Source organism: Strix aluco, chromosome 9, assembly GCF_031877795.1.
Source record: "Strix aluco isolate bStrAlu1 chromosome 9, bStrAlu1.hap1, whole genome shotgun sequence".
Lineage (NCBI taxonomy): Eukaryota > Metazoa > Chordata > Aves > Strigiformes > Strigidae > Strix > Strix aluco.
This window is the reverse complement of record NC_133939.1, coordinates 26,633,917-26,652,385: the sequence shown is the minus strand read 5'-3', so window position 1 is coordinate 26,652,385 and position 18,469 is coordinate 26,633,917. Positions and strand designations below refer to the sequence as shown.

Here is an 18,469-nt window from a genome sequence, read left to right as displayed (position 1 = left end):
CATAGCTAATTCACTTCATCACCTGTTTTGTTCCCAGACCAGTTTTACACTGGTCTGTGTAATTCTTTATCAGTCACGGCCCTGTTTTCACTCGGTTGTACCTCTCACAGTATCTCCATGATTACCAGGGTGAGAAGGGGTGTAAACTGGGACAGGTTGTGTTTAACCTGTGTCCTTCTCCTGCACTTCTCAATGGAAGGTTTTTGCCCTACCTCTTTTTCGCAGCCTGTCCTCCTGGATGGTATGGTGCGAACTGTCTACAGCGCTGCATCTGCCACGGCCAGGCAACGTGTGACCGTGTGACAGGAGAGTGCCTCTGTCCCCAGGGTTGGACAGGGATAGCGTGTGAGTTGGGTGAGTCTCATCACGTCCTCCATCCCTCCAGCACCTCATTTCAGTCGCTCTGCAAGGAAATTCAGTTCTGGTGAGGTCTGGTTTGAGGCAGCTCAGAAAAAAAAGGGGAGGAGGGGCAGAGGGCTGGAGAGCACTAGTTGTGGAGAGGTTGAAAAAAATGGGATTGTTTAATCAGAAATGAGAAGACAGGGAAGTTATGGTATTGGCGCTTGAATGTACTATGGTGCTAGAAACTTGCAGGACAAAGGAGAGGAATAAACTATTCTCTGTCCCTTGAGGACAGGGAAGATAGACAATGAACTCAATTTGAGGAGAAAAAAATTATAAAATAAATCCTCCCAGAGGAAAACTATGTATCTCTAGAGAATTTTGTCAAGGGAGGCTTCAAAATCTCCCTCACTGAACGTTTATAGGACCAACTTAGGTGGCTCACCATACTTCAGAGGCATAAGTGTGTGCTCTCCCTGGAGCCCTTCCAGCCTGGCCCCCCATCAGTCTCCCCCATCTCGTTTCAGAGTGTGGGGATGGGAGATACGGAGCAGGCTGTGAGCAGAACTGTAGCTGCCACCATGGGGTTTGTGACCAGCACTCAGGGAAATGCATTTGCCACGCCGGCTGGACTGGGGACCACTGTGATGCTGGTAAGCGCAGTTCCTTCTGCAGATGCTTGATTTTAACACTCTTCTGCAATCAGCCATTTCTGCCTCTACAGCAGGAAGTCCGTTTCTATTTTGTATCTTAATTTTACAGTATTCTATGGGCTAATAAGAAATAATGCCAGTGTGAGCGCTCACCATGTGTCTCCGGAGCCCTGCAGACAGGGCTCTGCCCAACCACAAATACATGCCCTTGTCCAAATCATTTTATCTTCTACTTCTGTTCCCTTCCTGCTAACAAAATGAAGGCATTTCTTTACCTTATGGGTACAAGAAAGAACCTGCGAAAGGGAGTGAATTGTAAGGAGAGTTTGCCAGATGCTGCTGCATCTCTGTGGATGATTGAGGGGACCTCAGCAAATTGGACTGTAATGGTTCAGATTGCACCGATCCTGCATGTGGTCCAGATCACCCAGATTTGACATAGCTGTCTGGCACGTTCGGAGTCATGTAAATGCCTGAAATAGAAATCTCATAAGCAGTAGCTATCAGATGACTTGAAACCTGCTTTCAGCTTGGCCACTGAGGTGCTGTGATTTTTGCAAGCCACAAGCAATTTGCTGATGTCTCCTGAGGTGCTGAGGACTCACAAAGCCTCAGCCACCAGTGTGACCTGTAAAGTCTTCGCCGTGCCCACCTTCCTTTTCTTCAGGTCTTGCCTTCTCTTTGATCACTTTGGAAAGACTTGTGAGTTGGAAAGCAGTATGTGGACACAGCGTATTTTCACTGTTCAAAGAGTTGTCCCTCTGTCTGTGCATAATTGTGTAAGAGTGGCACCGCCATCTCTAGACACCATCTGGATTTGTACTCTAGACTACGACTAAGTCTTGGCAAACTTTCATGTGCAGACTCATTAATAGCAAACACAAAATGCTTTTAATATTTTTAATATATTCTCTTTCAAATATGTTTTCTGGGCACGCAGTCTTCTAAATATCCATCGCCATGTGCAAGAAGAACAATATTGGCTCATGTGCCAATGACGGGTGTGTTCCGTGCAGCAAGAAGACCTGTTGCTCTCTCTGCTTCTCCTCACAGTCTGTCGCCCGGGACTTTTTGGCAAGCAGTGCGAGGAGCAATGTGACTGCGTGCATGGCTTGTCCTGCCACCATCAAACTGGAGCATGTCACTGTGAAAAGGGATGGCGAGGGAGGCACTGTGACAAACGTGAGTGTCTGCTGGGCATTTACGGAGGAAAGATCAGGTCAGTGCATACATTCCTCCTGGATCCAGAGCTGGTGACAGGGTCCTTTCACTCCCTTGTTGCTCTGCGGGGTCGGTCTGGAAGTGTTCAGGGGGTCGGGTGCAGCAGATCTGTTGGAGGGGGGTGGCTTTGCACTGTCCTACCCCATGCCCTAACGAGGATCGGTTGCTCCGTTGCAGCTTGCTTGCCCGGCCGCTACGGCGCAGGCTGTGCCCAGCGGTGCCGGTGTCCCACAGGTACCCCCTGCCATCACCTGACGGGCGAGTGCGGCTGTCCTCCGGGATTCACCGGCTATGGCTGTGAGAAAAGTAAGTTTGTTGTAAAAATGCAAATACTTCCCTTGTAAATTAAGTAAGAAATTAATTTCTCAAATAAAAATGTGATGATATAACGTCTGAAGAGGGAGGAGACAACAACCTCGCAGCAGTGATGATGGGCAAAGGCTGCTTGTCACTCACCCACATGGTCTGGCCAGTTCTGACCTCTGTTCCTGGCGCAGTTTGGGCTGGTGGGGTTTGCCCTCACAAGGTTTGCAGCTCTCAGGCTAGCAGGGAGCAGCTGGGGGCTAAACTGCATCAAAATAGACCAAGGAGGTGCCAGCAGAGCCCAGCTCCTGCCTGCAGCCATCACTGTGCTGTGGGTAAAGCAGCAGCTCTGCTTTCTGTTGGCCTTGCCCCTGCGACAGACCATCTATTCCTGCTGTCAGAGCTCATGGAAAGGTCATTATCTGGTTTTACTTCACTGTTGAGTTTGACCATATGGAGCTCTCTTTGAAAGCAGGCTCATTCTCTCACCCTGTCTACGTAATTTTGACTTTGTTCTTCCTTACAACATTTTTCGTGAGCACCGCTTTAGCAAAAAGAACAAAGAATTAAAAGAATAGACATTTTTGTCTCATATCTTCCACTAAAGGGCTCTAAATCCTCACCCACAACCAGGGCAACTTAATGGAAGTAATGTAAGAATTAGACATGGAGTGTTCAAAACCTGTAGGCAATGTGTCTGTCAACAGGCAAAATGAAACCTGTGAAGATGTTGGTGCTAGAGCAGCTTTGCAAGTTTAAACTGCCTGCAAAAGGCAGAATGTCTTTATCCACATGCCTGGTCCCTTGTGAATTATACTGTTATTTTAGTCAATTTTACCTGACATTTCCCTATGATTTTTTCTAGTGACAAGAAAATTGTATCTGGCCCTTGACAGTTGGGCACAAATTGACTGAACGAAACAAAATCAAGCAGTGAAGTAACCCCCAAGTAAATGTAATAAATCCAAAGTCCCGGAGGAGAGTGTCATTCTGTAGGCAGGGATTTTATTTAATAAATTTGAGCTCGCTCTTTGTTTGAGTGCTATATTTACCAAGACAAATTTAATTTATTGGTTTACATTTCCTCTTCCCCAAGCTTGTCCACCGGGCACATACGGTAAGAACTGTAACCGAGTATGTCAGTGCTCTGCTGAGAATGAGGAATGTCACCCGGTGACCGGCAACTGTGCGTGCCGCCCGGGGTACTACGGCGCCCGCTGCAACCTCCGTGAGTATCTTTGTGGGCTGCCCATTTTCTGAGCGAGATCTGGGTTATGCAGAAGCATGTGCTGGTGCTTTGAGTTCATCTGTGTCAGCACCTTCAGCACTGATAAGATAAAGTAAGCGTAGGTTGTGTTAATTTACAACAATAAAAATACTTGTGTTATTTCAAGAGGTTAATCTTTTTTAAAAAAGACAAACTCATTTATTACCTAAATTCTTTCCAATTTCATGCCACGCTGTAGAATATCAGTATAATTCTCTGCATTTACATCTCTCATCTTCAGCTACACCTGGATATTGTGTAGCTCTTTCATTTCCAAATTCCTAGGCCAAAATACTTCCCAAAATCTCTGCGTGCTCAAGTAAGGACAAATGGTTATTAGAAAACAATAAGCTGCAATTGGCAGTAAATCTAAGTGATTCATAAAGTCACTTAAGTTGTAGGGCCTTCTGAGGAACGATCAAATTAAACAAATTGTTACTCTGGATTGAAAAATGGTGACTAGTGTAGAGGACAAAATGCCAATTGGCCGAACGCTTCATCATAAAAAATATTCCCAGATCCACATGCCTCATGTTGGAATTTTAGGACATCTGTAAAGTTGTTTCTGGTGGAATGTGGCAACTGATAAGAAACATATACCAAAGTATCCAGTAAAGGAGACAGTTAATTACCTTTTTATTTACAACTTTAATTTTGTTTTTACTTCATGGCTTGTAATAGTCTAATCTTAAAAGAAAAAAAAAAAAAAGAGCTGTCAACTTTCAAGCTCACTCTTTCTCTCTTTGGCGAACACTGATTTTCCTTTCTTAGGAATCCAGCATGGCTCTGGTTTGCTTGCTTTTTTGGGTGACAATTTGGGTACAAAGGCCAGCTGCACAATATATGCAGCTCTAGTAAGGGTTAAGCCTGTGCTTTATTCCTCGAGTAGAAATAGGAAGGAGGCTCATTTTAGACATGGGCATTTGTATTACCATCATGTCATCACAAGTTATTCTTTAAAATATAAATGTAAATGTAAGGGCTGATTCTATCCTCCTTTGAATGTCAGTTCTCACTCTAAGTGAGATTGAAATGCGGCCTTCAACTTCTAGGCTAGAACCATCTGGATCCGTTATACATCACATTATAATAAATATTGTAGTAGAGCGGTAGTGGAGATCAACTATTTAACAGTATCATTTTAAAAGACTTAATCATGGGTAGCCTATTACTTTTATGTAGCAGCCTCTCAGTAGTCGTTACCTGTGCGTGTAGTACTAAACCTCTATAGATTACAGTAAATGCCCTCAAGCTTGCTTAGAACCTTAAGATTTTATTTCAGAATTTTAAATTTTAAAACAATAATTACACTGATGTTCTGATGTAAAAGAAATTACATACAAAACAAAATCTGTGTTTTGTTGCGTTCGGAAGGGACTTTGCCACGGGCTTCTGTGTAGCTAGGATTAAACCTATAGTGTATGAGACATGAGCCTTCATGGTGGCGTGTTCTCTTAAATTCCAAAAATACACAGTATATTGCACAGCAAATTCTTACTTAATAAGTAGTTTTGTTAAATGTAGAGATAATGGAATGGTGAAGGTTCACAGATAGAGAAAATTTGTCTTGCATCTACGTGGGGTTTTTTCATATTCTCCCCTATGCCACTCTGACCATTGCATAGACAGACCCAGAAATGGAAGGAAAACAGTTTAATTGCAAGTTATTTTTAGGTTTAGGTCAGTGGTGTGAGAGATTGTGGACCTGATTCTGAAGTGACTGTCTGATAACCAGGGATAGCTAGCGTGACTTCGGTGGGAATACTCCATGTTCCCGCCGTCCTCACTACAGGGAGAACTGGGGCTGCTCCAGGATGAAGAAGCTTTCGATATAATATTAAAAACAGCATAGGGAGCCGCTCCCAACGTGAAATGGGCTTTGGTCCAGTCAACATGTGGTTGGATGCTGCTGGAAATGGTTTCTGGCAACTATTGCTATATTTATAATACTGTGAAAAAAGGTTCAAGAAAGTATCTATAAAAGGTGTAGTTGGCTGGGAAGTCAAATTTCCAGGAGCCAAGAGCAACGAGGCTTTCATGTTCTCAAATTTTGGAGTGAAGAGCTGAAACAGTCTCTTGGCAGGATCAAGAGGAAGCAGACAAACTAGCAATAAGGTTCCCATCAACTGTCCATAACTCGGTGGATGGGCAGATCTGCTTGAGTGAAGTTATGAATAAAAAGCAGTAAGTGGTGTTGTAATGGATAAAAACCCCCATGCTATGTCTCTGTGACATTTACGGGGCTGGGTGAACCCTGAGCCAGAAAGACCTCACCAACATCACCTTCAAGCTGTAGGTAACAGGATGCTTCAGAAGTGATTTTTTTGACAATGCAATTAATAACATTTGTAAGAAAAGCCCTAGTGTAGTCAGTTGGTATGAAAAGATTTAGGAGCTCTTGGTCATGGCAAATCCATCTGAACCAGAAGGAAAAAATCAGGAAATGGGTTAGAAATCTGGCTGCTGCTCCTGCTGTTCTCAGAAAAACATAAGTCAGATGCACAGGAAACTGTTAAATTAGAAAATGTCTTTATGAAATAACTGGTGGTTAGAGGCTAAACCCTCTTTATAAAGGCAGAGCCTACTTACATGGCAGGACACTGTGTAAATTGCCCTAGCTATCTGCATAGAAGTTCTGCAAAGTAGTAATAGATGTAATGGCCTTGTTAATAATCACATGAACGTCGCAGCTGATGTGTTTGCCCTGCTTGTGCTGTTCCCTGTTGAACCGAAATAAATAAAATGCTGCAAGGGTAAATAAATTGGTGAGGGAGGAATTACTGCATCCCTTTCAGTAATGGAGCAGCTCGTGCTAGTCTTGAGCTGAAGAACAACTCTGAAAGCTTTGCCAGGGAGAAACAACATGTTTGAAAGTGTAGGAAACAGATTTTAAAAAAGAGAAAAGCCAAATGATGACCAAAAGGAAAGGGAGGAGGAAAAGAGAAACTCACTTGGAGTCCAATTAAATCCTTGAATCTGGGTGTGTCCTTAACTTCATGTCTTGGTGGAAATGAAATAGATGTTGCAGGACTCATTCCTTGAAGCCAGGGTTTGTACATGAAACACGTTTTCTGTACTGACAGATGGAAGCACTGGTGACAAAGTGTTCATTGAGAAGAAGCCATGGTTGAGAAGGGCTGGGGAGAGTATCTGCATGCTATAAAAGTGTGTATCTGTTTACTCCTGATTATCTGCTATCCTGATTTAAGCACAAGCTGATTTTCAATTTTATTTTAAAAGTCATCCCTTTAAAGCTTCACCATAAGCTCTCCCTCTCTATTCAGTAGTTCAAAAAATCCAGAGATTTCTCCAGCCACTCAGACCATGCTTTCCTGCCTTCAGAAAAGAGAGAAAATATATAAAGCTATTTATGCACAGATTGTGAGAGATCTGTTGCTTGGAGACATATGCAAATATATATTCAACCAGATTTCCAAAGTAGCCATAGGCTTTCCTTTTGCCAGGGGAAGAAGAGGAAGGAAGGAGCAAAGAAGTGACATGTAGATGTAGTAGCACTAATGTAACTGACCAGTGATGATCATGTTGCTCTAAAAGCACCAGCTTGTTCCTCTTCCAGTGCACTGGAAAATTAGGAAAATAACCTGTGTCTTCAAAGTTCAGTGGCAGCACGCTGGAGGCAACTCTGACAGATGGAGGCACATGCCTAGCAGCTCTGCCCAGCTGTTTTCCTCAGTTCCAGCCTCCATCACTCTAAAGAGTATCTTGAAGATGTGAGCTAAGTGTGGCAGATGCATTCATGTCTGACTGATCTTGTATTCATCCCTCCTTCAATATTAGCTGTCCAAAAAGAAACCAAAGATACTTGTTACCACCTGGAAAACCTCTTCATGGACAGCTCATTGCCATGTAACACTGGCTCAGCAATACATCCAGGTCTAATATTTCTTCTGGGTATTACAAAATACAGCTGCTTTGTTTTTTTCCTCAGAGAATTTTCTGGCTTTGCATTATACCATCTCTCTCCTGTGTCTATCTTCTAAGAAGGTGTCTTCTGAAATGTCATGTTATTGTGCATGTTTTCATAGTCTCCCTTCCACAGCCCGCTAGATGTGCCAGAGCAATGCCAACTCCAGTTTGGAGGGAAAGAGTAGATTATAGAGGAAACAAACCTTCTCCAACTCAAACATTTTTAAAAGACAAGACCTGCCCCAGTATCCATACTGGTCAGCTAAAATGACTACTAAAAGGGGCAGAGATAGTTCACAGCTTCTCACCATCTCAGGCAAACCAGGAAACCAGGCTGTTGCTGCCCAAAGGAAGAGGGACCAGGGCCCCATCTCTCCATTTCTGCCATACGAGGGAAAGGGGCAACAGGTTGATTTGGACAGAAGTCAAAGAAGAAAACCTCTGAAGAACTGGGCTTGCTTTTTTTCCTACTGTCATGTATGAGGAATGGGAGGAGCAGGCGGAGCCAGGAGCAGTCGGGCCAGGCTCAGCAGCACAGTCGGCCCAGCTTTCCAGGGGTTTGACATTACAAGTCAGCACTGCCCTGCTGCCCCACAGCGTGCATTGCCCAAGGCAACCATCTGCTTGTCAATGCCTATGCCTGGACCTCTAGAAGTGAATAGAGTTAGAAAATGAAAATCTAATTTTGGCTGAAAGCAACAAAGTGCTTATGACATAAGATGCAATGGGCCCAGTAGCAACATAGCCTAATTGCTATTTTGTTCTTTTAAAACAGGGTGTCCAAAAGGTACTTATGGTTCAAACTGCCAAAACCCCTGTAAGTGCATGAATGGAGGCCATTGCAACCCTGCGTCAGGAACTTGTGATTGCGCGCCTGGTTTCATTGGAGCCGACTGTAGTAAAAGTAAGCCAACATTCATGTTCTGCTTCTTTCAAAAAACAGCAGAGAGAATAATCTGCATAAGAGCTTGTCAGTAGAAAAACAGACAGATCCCAGCTACCTCCTCCTTGAATTGTAAATCAGGATTCCAGCTTTGTAAAAAATCTCTTGCAAAATATTTTCCCTCTCTTCTGTGTGTGTAGAAGCAAGGATACTCATCCCAGGATTACAACCTGCTTGTCCAAATTTATTTCTAGAGCCAGCTCAGCACAAATTGCTCAAGTTCCTTCTTCCTGTCCAAATTTCTAGGTTGAGAAATTATCTCAATATTTTGCTTCACACTATGGTGCCATTAATTTCAATAAATGGGAAAAAGATCAAGTTTTGTCATGGCAAAACTGGTAAAGACTCCATGGCAACCCTACTCTTACTTCTCTATTTTTGAGCTAAATTGGGTGGCTGAATTTCTGTACTATTTCCAAAGCTATGATCTCTGTGAAGTTCTCTTCAGTTTATTCACAGAAAGGCAATGTTTTAATGCTTAGTAGCCTATAGCTTTGCTCTTCAGCACAGGTCAGCATCAATATTAAGGAAGGAAAGACGTCTTTAGCTGGAAGGATGAGCAGCTGATATTTCAGTTTTACACTCACCTTTTTGATAGGAAACCTACTAAATGCTTCATGTGAAACCATGAATTATATTTATAACCTCAAGTTTCAGAGGATGAAGCAGTCATGTCTTTGGATGGGTTTTGGTTTCATAGCTTTTACTTTGAAGCACATTAGTTGGAATAAAAACTAAGCCAACTCTACTACAAGATGCTGCCTATGTTAAAATGAAGACTGGCATTGGATACACAGGGTGTTTAACAAAAGACTGTGTTTCCTCCAGCTTGCCCTGAAAAGCGATATGGGAAGGACTGCACCCTCTTTTGTGCATGTGGTAAAGGTCAGTGTGACCCACGGACTGGCAAGTGTACCTGTCCTCCCGGCCAAATGGGATCCAGCTGTCAGCAAGGTAACAAAGCGGGACTCAAGGTCATCTCGTCTGTTGGTGGCATACTGAAAACAACAAGCAAATAAAACTCAGTGCCAAACATTGTTTATAACTGTATTTCCCAATGCCTTTGCTTGATAACATTACAGTTTGCTGTTCTCGGCCCCTGTCCCTCTCTGCTCCATCACCCTGCCTTTATCCTGCCCCCGTCTCACCGCTTTCCTCCACCATACTCTGTACCATCGCACTGGTTTCTCCACAAAGCTGAAGGGACTCCTTTCAGAGACTGCCGAGTCCAAACAGTATATAAAGATGGGGAAAAGGGTAGTTTGTACTGCACAACACGAGCAGTGTGAGGGTGCTGTGGATGGATGGGACTAAATTTAGAAGCAAATAGCTTGAGCTGAAAAAGTGAAGGGAGAGGATTTGCTGAAGAGGAGGAGTTGAGAGATGGGACAAAGGGAGGAGAGCAAGAGGAGCAAATGTGGAGTGAAGCCAAGTGAGGAGGTATGGTGAGACAGAGAATCTTTGGGTGAAACTGCTAATAAGCATGGAGTAGAGTGTCCCACAGCTCTTGGGAGACACCAGGCACTTAGGATACTCTCTGGGGAGCGTGTGTTTGTATTTATTCCCTGTCACCTTCATCCTTTTTGGGGATGCTAATTTTTTTTTTTTTCAAACTTTGTTAATTCTCTGTAGTGTGTCCCCAGGGACAATATGGCCCCAACTGCCACCTGACATGTACCTGTCAAAATGGTGGTATCTGTGACCACGTGGATGGCAACTGCACTTGTGGGCTCGGCTGGACAGGAACGTCGTGTGAGAAAGGTAATTTTCTGCTTTGATGGTAGTGGATGTGTACATTCAAGCAGGGGTTCGCAGTGTCTACAGGCCCACAAAAGTGGGACAGTTTTGCTTAAGTAGACACCATCCCAGCTGCATTCATGTCTCTAGCTTCTCTCACAGAGAACTGCCCCTAGTTGGAACTTTAAGTCTTTATTCAAGAGACAGTTTCCTCATGAGTCCTGCTCTGTAACTCTCATAAATTCCTTTGCACAGACTCTTTATTTCTACTCCTGTCCAACTTTTGCAATCTTTTGCTTATGGGAACATTGTTTTGGATCTTCTTTCAGATGCTTCTCTGAGTTTGGCAGAAGCCTACATCTCCCTTCTCCCTTGTTATGTTCTCTCTTGTTATTCCCTTCCTTTTGATACTGGACTGCAGTTGAACTTCCCATGCATCGACTTCCCTGCTAGTACAGTTCTGACAACATCTGTCCAAAGCAAGTGAGATTGTCCTGCTGTCACGTCCTTCTCCATGACAGCTCTCCCTTACACAAGACAAAGCACGCTTAAACAGAATAAGCTCAGTTTTCACTCAAGAAACCCTCTGCCAGCTCAGAGTCTTCCAATGTCTTCCCTTCTGTTCATCTCCCAAGAGTCATTCTGCATTTCTGTGTTCCCATTTCTTTCTCTAGTAAGAGATATCTGTATAGTTATGGACTTAAATGTTCAGAAAACCCTGAGCTTACTAACGTGAAATATAGTTAGTTCTCAGTTCACATTCAAGACAAATGTCAACATTACATTGTCACTGCCATGGTGAAATCTCCTCAACACACTCCCAGGCCCTCATTTACAGCCTTTCTGACCTTGACATCTGTAGAATATCCATGTCAAACTCCATACATATCTTTACCAAGAACTGGTCCTTATAGAGCAGTGTCCCTATATAAAAGTGTCATACAGAAATGATACTTTTTCAGCAGCATTCTTCAATGCAATTGTTTCACTTTACACCTGAGAAGACTCAGAAACCCAGTTCATGCGTGTGTGTGTGCAAAGAAAGAGCAGGGAGAAATGGAAAGATGCTAACTACATGGAACCACTCGATGTGAATACCATTGTGGACAGACACTAAAAAAGTGCAGTTTAACCGAGAACTGGCTAACTTTGTGTTGCGTAGGCCACCTGTGTTCATCTCTGTTTGTCTGTTCCTTGAAATCTCTGTAACCACCCATAGACTGCATTTGGGTTGCAAAGCCTCAGTAGAGTTCTGTGGAGTAGTGGATCATGGTGTATCTTATAGATGTGCTTAGATAAAACATCTCTGAAGTCAAGCACGGGGGGCAGACATGCACACATTGTATAATGCACTGTCTGTTATTTCACTAGGAACAGCTTCACTGTTTCTCTTTTGACAGAGATAGCCAATTTATTGGAAAATTGAGTCTTGATTTTCACAGCAGTGTGGTTTTGAGTGTGTTTTGACTAGAAATCAAAGACAGCTAATCAGACGTCCTTCTTCTACTGATTATATATGATGTTCTTGAAAGATCTTGTCTGACATTCACAAAGTTATGAATCTGATTATTTGGACGGCCACGCTCATTTAAGTTGGTCTGCCCAGATGCAAATTATCACAGCAGTGGGAAGTTAACTTATGCAGAAATGATTCCTAGGTTAATTATATTGGCAGAGTCACTTTTGCATGACTTGGCTTTCAGTAATTTGAGATATGTTTAGGTCTGTAAGAGCAGATATCTCATTATACATGGAAAGTCTGTTGCTATGTGTGAAAGAGATCTTCCTGGTTTTATTAGGAATTGGAATGGTGTGAACTCTTATGATAACACAGAGGAGGAAAAGCTTCATGTTTTCTTTCACACTTTCTAAGTGCCTAAGAGAAAATATTGCTGTAGATATAGGGAAAAAATAGAAGATATCATTTATGACATTTACTATGCAGCTTTACAACACATGGTGTGGGTTCAACATTGACTACATAAAGAGACAATTTAAAAAAGACCATAAAAAGTACAAGGAAATTGCTATTTGATCATCTATATAATATAAAAGATTTCTCATCAAAGTATGTAAATACATCATAGTTGTGCAGAAATGCTGTGTCTTCGTAACAAATGTTCTTCTTGGCTCTGCAATTTATTGTATGGACATCATGCCTCAGCTACACAAGCTATCACATAAGAGCTTTTCTGGGTGAGGTCAGTGATTTTTTGTGTGTGTCTCTTTCTGTCCGTGTCCTGCCAGCAGAATGTCTCCCGGGGAAGTACGGGTCTGGCTGTGGCTTGGACTGCTCGTGCCAGCACAACGGCACCTGCGACAGGTTCACGGGCTGCTGCCAGTGCCCTGAGGGTTACTACGGCCACTCCTGTGAGCACAGTAAGTGGTGGCACCCTGGACAGCCCAGGTGTCCTCTTTTCCAACAGTGATGGGATGGTGGGCTTAGAGTAGTCACATGAACACCTTGCCAGTTCAGTTAAAATTTTTGGGGTGTCCCAGATCACCCAGCTGCTTCCAGATCTGTGTCACTGTGATGCTGGGGTGCTACAAGGTTAAAAGCACTTGGCATTATTAGAGTTAACAATAAATTTCATATTTGTTGGCTCCCAGGGCACGTAGCTGAGAATGCAGAGGATTTTAAAGGGATGTATATTTTACTTCATAAACCTTCATCATTTGATACTTTCATTTTTCAGGGTGTCCCCTTGGATTTTACGGGCTAAGCTGTCTTCATGCATGTGCTTGTAAAAATGGAGCAAGCTGCGATGCAGTGACGGGACAGTGCATTTGTCCTTTGGGTTATCAAGGTGTCTACTGCGAGAAAGGTACTTGTACCCCTCTGATGTAAAAGAAACAAACAAACAAAACCAAAATAAAACCCACAAAATGCCATTTCATTATGCAAATGTTTGTTGAGAGCAACTTCTTCCATATTTTGAACTTTATGAATAACCTGAAACACTAGATTTGGGATTGTTTACCTGTTAAATAGCTGGGTGTTCTCATTTCCTTATAAATTAACTAATCTGGTTCTGATTAATACAGTGAAAGTCTTGGTCTCCACAATGTCTTGCAGCAATGAGTTCCACATGTCATTTATTAAATATAAGTTCTTTTTACTGATTTTAAATTTGCTTCTAAAACTCCAAATAAGATTATTAAATAGGTGCATGTCAGACCTGTTGAGTGTTATGGAATGGTCTTCTAGAGAGTTCTAATTAAAAATGAAAATAAGTGCCAGTTACATTTCTGGGATAGATTTACAGATACCTTTGACAGGTTAAATTAGACAAACCCAACATAAAGAGAGTTCAGATAAATACATGCCTATTCTGCTATGTTTGATTCTTCATTAAACTTAGCATTTACACTAGCTTCAGTGAAGAGTTTATGAGCTTTTTTCTGAGACATCCTGGAAGAACTCTGGCCTAATGTTGCCATTCAAATGTGCATCTAAAAAGTGCTTTTGCCATCAGGCTGTGACAGGGGCTGGTTTGGAGAGAGGTGCCGGCACCGGTGCAACTGTGGAGGAGCTCCTTGTGATCCAGAGACTGGAAAGTGCCTTTGCCCACCTGGGAAGACTGGAGACAAATGTGACATTGGTAAGGGTAACATTTTTCTAAGGGCTGGACTATGTATAGTTAAACCAATATGACCTGTTTGTCTAAGCATAACTGTGAAAGGACGTTTGCTGGTATTCAAGAACACATTGTTTGTAACAAATTACTCTTAGGGGTTATCAACACCTTTATCAACAGGCTGTACCTCTTGATTTAATCAATATTTAAATTTGATACACCGATAGGAAAACTGTTTATGGGTCAGCTGTAAAATGTCATTTGCCTTGAGTTGTGGAGAACGTGCACTAGTTAAGAATACACCAAGAAGCCCACAGTTTTACAGACGTAGTTAGGAAGACTCCAGAGGGTGCAAATGGGCAAGAAGGGATCCAATTGCCATGTGTTTTGTCACACGGACATTTGTGACCGTTTTCAGACCAATGCAAAGGTATGTCCAGCTCCGGGTTTGCTTCCCCAGGAAGCAGGCCAGAATCCCTGCGGATGAGGGTAGCGGAGCTGCAGCAGCTGTGCCTGCCTCTGGGGTTCAGCAGTAGTCCAGGAACATCTAATCCAAATAAAATTCCCTCATTTGCAGCACAGGCACTTGGGCTGTGTGTTTGGGAAATGGTTGGCCCGTGAGAGCAGAATTATTTTGTAACAAGGATGTAAAAATAGGTGAGAAAGTTCTCCTGTAGGGAAAACCAGTCCCACTGTTCTACCCTGAGAAGATGGCTGCAGGGTTGAGAGGCAGCAGTGGCAGGCAAGATTCTTGAGCCAGACTCTGATCACAGTTATGATGAAGTAAATTTAGGGCAATCACTGGAGTGGTTTAAACAAGTGTAAGAGTCGTCTTGTGATCCTAATGCTGTGGCAAACAAGGTAAAAGGAGTGAACATCCATGTGCTGCTATTGGAGGTTCACACCAGGAACCATAATCCTCCTGAGCCCCTGAATCACAGTGGAGGAATATTAGTTCTCCTTTTGTTCTAGGATAGGGAAGGAAACAGCTTTAAATAGGCTGTTATTAATGCAAAGTAATTGCTGGGAGCTTAAGTGCTAGTGCAACCTGCAAAACTAAAATGGAAAATTATTTGCTTCCCTCTCCACACTGTCCTGTGGTCAGAAACCTGTCTGCAGAAAAAGTCTGCAGGTGCTGGTCCGATGGGGGACATGGGCCACCCCCACAGACAGCACAGTGCTGGGCATCCAGGGCCTTTCTCGTGAAATTTTAGGCAGAAGTGGAACGCAAGGGGGAAGCTCAGCACCAAAAATGTGAACCGAGGTTTTGCTTCTTGCAAACTCTAGGAGTCATTTTTATTTTTCTTAAATCAGCTAGGGTAGCCCCCATCCATGAAAAGCTGTTATGGGGTAGGTTTTATTTGCATTTTTATTTTCAATTAGGCTCAGTTCATCTGTGATATAACTGTGAGCAGCTGTGACTGTGCAGCAGCCATAAAGATAAAAGGCCTGATTTTAATTTGAACTCTGGTAAAGCACCCATTAAACAGGCAAAATGTTAATTAAAAAAAAAAAAAAAGAGAGAGAGTATAACAGACTTTTATGGGCGCTCTTTTTCTGTACTAAATTAACATTGCAGACTTTCAAACAGATGTCTTAAATACACATTGTTATTAACATGAAAATGTGGTATTACATAAATGAAAATCAGGTCCAGAGGTGTTTGAGGAGAACTTTTCTCATAACATTTCCTAATTGAAAAGGCCAAGCTCTGAGCACACGGGGAGAGTTCTCCCACGTGTTGGGGCTGCAGCTGATGCAGGGCTCAGCAGCACTTTTATTTACCTAATGGTGCTTGTGTGAGAAAGCAAGGGCCTTGATTATTTAAAGTATTTTCTAGCGAGGTGAGGGAGAGAAGGCTATTGTTTACAGTGTATTTAGCACCCTGACTTGTGACCTGCTGCTAATTTTTCCTTCATGCCTGTACTCTGAGTGCATGAAAAATTTGCGGTGAGGATTTATCAGCCTAGGTATGAAATGTATTTTTATTTGGGAGTGAGATATTTTGTGAGTTTAATTTGCCAGGAGGCAGCAGAATTGTGCAGTCAGAGTAAGACATAAGAGTATATACAAAATGGATTAATCTTCAATTGCACATTCTTTGAGAGAAGGCTCTTTGCTGGCGCACGCAGACAGCCAAGCTGTGCAGTGGAGAGGTGAAGGAGATAGTGTGGATCCAGGATGCTGACAGTAACTTTCCTGAGCAGATCCCAAGATCTTTTCTGTTTCTTTTTACACCAGTAATGATTTCCATTCTGGGAACTTCTTTAGGACAGCTAGGCTACAGTTTGGGCAGACCATGAGGTAGATGAAACTTGAGGACTGCAGTGCTTTCCAAAATGCCATATTTTAATGTTAACAGATGTAGGTGTCTAAGTAGCTTCCTGATCCCAGAGAACAGGGAGGCACTAGGGAGCATTCACCCTCTTCCAAACACTTCTGTCCTTCCAGAATGCAGGTCGGACCAGTATGGCCCTGATTGCTCCCTGCGATGCCAGTGTGCCAGCAAATCCCAGTGCAATCCGTACAACGGGAATTGCCTATGCCCAGCCACGTGGATGGGGCCAACCTGCAAAGAAGGTAACACAAGCTGGAGATATCAGCCTTTCTTAGTAGAAAAAATAATGCATTGACCATGGTGGTGGTCAGTGGACCATTCGGACAAGAATATCAATCCACCACACAAACAGCTTTGCTTGGAAGGGTTGTGTTGGTGTGTGCTGTCCTTCTAAGGGTCCAGGTGCCTAATGGTGCAAATGCCAGGAGTCGATCCCCATGGTTGTGAAGCCTTGGCCAAGCTGAACTGACTCAATGCAGTGGTTTTCCCTGAGAGGGAAGGATTCCCGAGGCTGCCTCCGGCACAGTTGTGCTGGAGAGCGGTACACTCTTCTATACCTGCCAGTATGAAATCATGCCCTGAAATAGTTGATATCCACAGCCTCTGTGAGGTGAATAAGGAGGTTTACTTGCTGCGCGTGCCATCACGTTCACTTACTTTTTGTAGATGTGTCAGGTTTTGAAGAGCATGGTGAAATGTGATAAGCCAGATAAGTAGATAAAACATTGGAAGATAGATTTGGATTGATTTGTGAGTGTGCTACACCACTCATCATGCTATCACAAAAGGGTTTGGGGTTTTTTGTTGGTTTGTTGGTTTTTTTTTATTAGAATAACTTCTCTTCTTAATGAGATATAGTACTGAGTGAAAGTTTCCTCCCACTTGTAGTCTAATCACAACTGGCTTGATGGTGATACCATACAATTCTGCATTTAGTTTACGAAACACTTTGGGAACCTTCTGTTTGAGAGATGTTTTATTGTTTTGCCTGCTCTCTGCCTTTGTGAGAAGGCCAATGTAACTCAATCCTCTACCTTCTTTTGAAGTGTACCAATTATTGAATTATTTAAGTGTAAATTGTATAATCTATATAATATTTCAGTATTATGTTATATAGACCTGAAACCGTGTTTCTACTTAATTCTCTAGGTGGCCCTCCAAAGCTTCCTTTTTATGAAGAACAAACTCAAGAAAGAGGGAATATTTTTCCAAGAGCTCTACAACAGTAACATTTGGACTAATAAATGAACTGTTTTATATGCACAGACGGTATTTGAATTTGGATATGAAACAGCTATTCAATTCAGCTTGAATTGTACTGAAGTATTCACACTTCTTATGGAAGACTACAGAGGCCATTTAGTAGCTGGATCCTTTTAAAAAGTTGAATCTGTTTCATGTATTTATTCCTAGCCTCTTCCCCCTCCATTAATCTGCTCTGGACATTCTTTCTGATATATAATATAATTCATTGTTTGAAAGTTGGGATATGTTTTTAATAAGAGCAGTCCCAAAGACTATCAGGATAAGCAGTATGTAACATATCAACATGCAGTGAGCCACACCATGTATAAGTGACTTTCTAAATCCGCTTGACAACCAACATGAAGTTTAATGAGTGTTTCACGGATTATGAAGCCAATATGGATTCACTGCAAAATCACATTGCACAGAAACTAGTGGGATTCACCAAATTAATTCCTCTTGGAATAACATTGTATATTCTAGAAAAACATTCAGTTCAATTTTAATCTTGCAACTGAAGAAGAATCCACCACAGTCCAATTTAAGAATATGTACCGCATTTCTAGTGTGGATTGACTGATTAGGTCTCCATCTATATCCTGCTTACATCTGAATCCATCTTCCAAAGAGCATGGTGTCATCTGTCGGACTCTTTGGCTTTTTGCAGTCTTCCATCTTGCCAGCTGAGTTTCTTGGTGGTTTGTCAAGTCAAACTGTGCACAGTTCTCATCAAACAGTACCTTCTAATGCAGAAAAGAGTTTTATCTTGGATGGAGAAAGCAGATAGTAAGCAAGGATAGATGTTTAAAGCTAATCTTTGTGTTCTTTATGTAAAGGAGTATAATGTGCTTTTACTGCACACTAGTTTGATTAAGTCACCTTTAAAAAGTCCTGATACTGTTCAATAGCTGCTGT

At 42.5% G+C, this 18,469-nt stretch overlaps 1 protein-coding gene across 1 annotated transcript in view; it reads left to right on the top strand.

Moving 5' to 3' along the window:
* LOC141927411 (uncharacterized) overlaps nucleotides 1–17,817 on the top strand; it is a 200,770-nt gene extending 182,953 nt beyond the window's left edge. Inside the window, exons 26-38 of the mRNA XM_074834607.1 lie at nucleotides 226–354; nucleotides 870–995; nucleotides 2,049–2,177; nucleotides 2,394–2,522; nucleotides 3,616–3,747; nucleotides 8,489–8,617; nucleotides 9,485–9,610; nucleotides 10,289–10,417; nucleotides 12,644–12,772; nucleotides 13,090–13,218; nucleotides 13,870–13,995; nucleotides 16,423–16,551; nucleotides 17,459–17,817. Coding sequence (XP_074690708.1) covers nucleotides 226–354; nucleotides 870–995; nucleotides 2,049–2,177; nucleotides 2,394–2,522; nucleotides 3,616–3,747; nucleotides 8,489–8,617; nucleotides 9,485–9,610; nucleotides 10,289–10,417; nucleotides 12,644–12,772; nucleotides 13,090–13,218; nucleotides 13,870–13,995; nucleotides 16,423–16,551; nucleotides 17,459–17,538 — 1,622 coding nt within the window. The 3' untranslated portion in view covers nucleotides 17,539–17,817. The remainder of the gene's footprint in view (nucleotides 1–225; nucleotides 355–869; nucleotides 996–2,048; nucleotides 2,178–2,393; nucleotides 2,523–3,615; nucleotides 3,748–8,488; nucleotides 8,618–9,484; nucleotides 9,611–10,288; nucleotides 10,418–12,643; nucleotides 12,773–13,089; nucleotides 13,219–13,869; nucleotides 13,996–16,422; nucleotides 16,552–17,458) is intronic.
* Nucleotides 17,818–18,469: the final 652 nt, after the last annotated feature.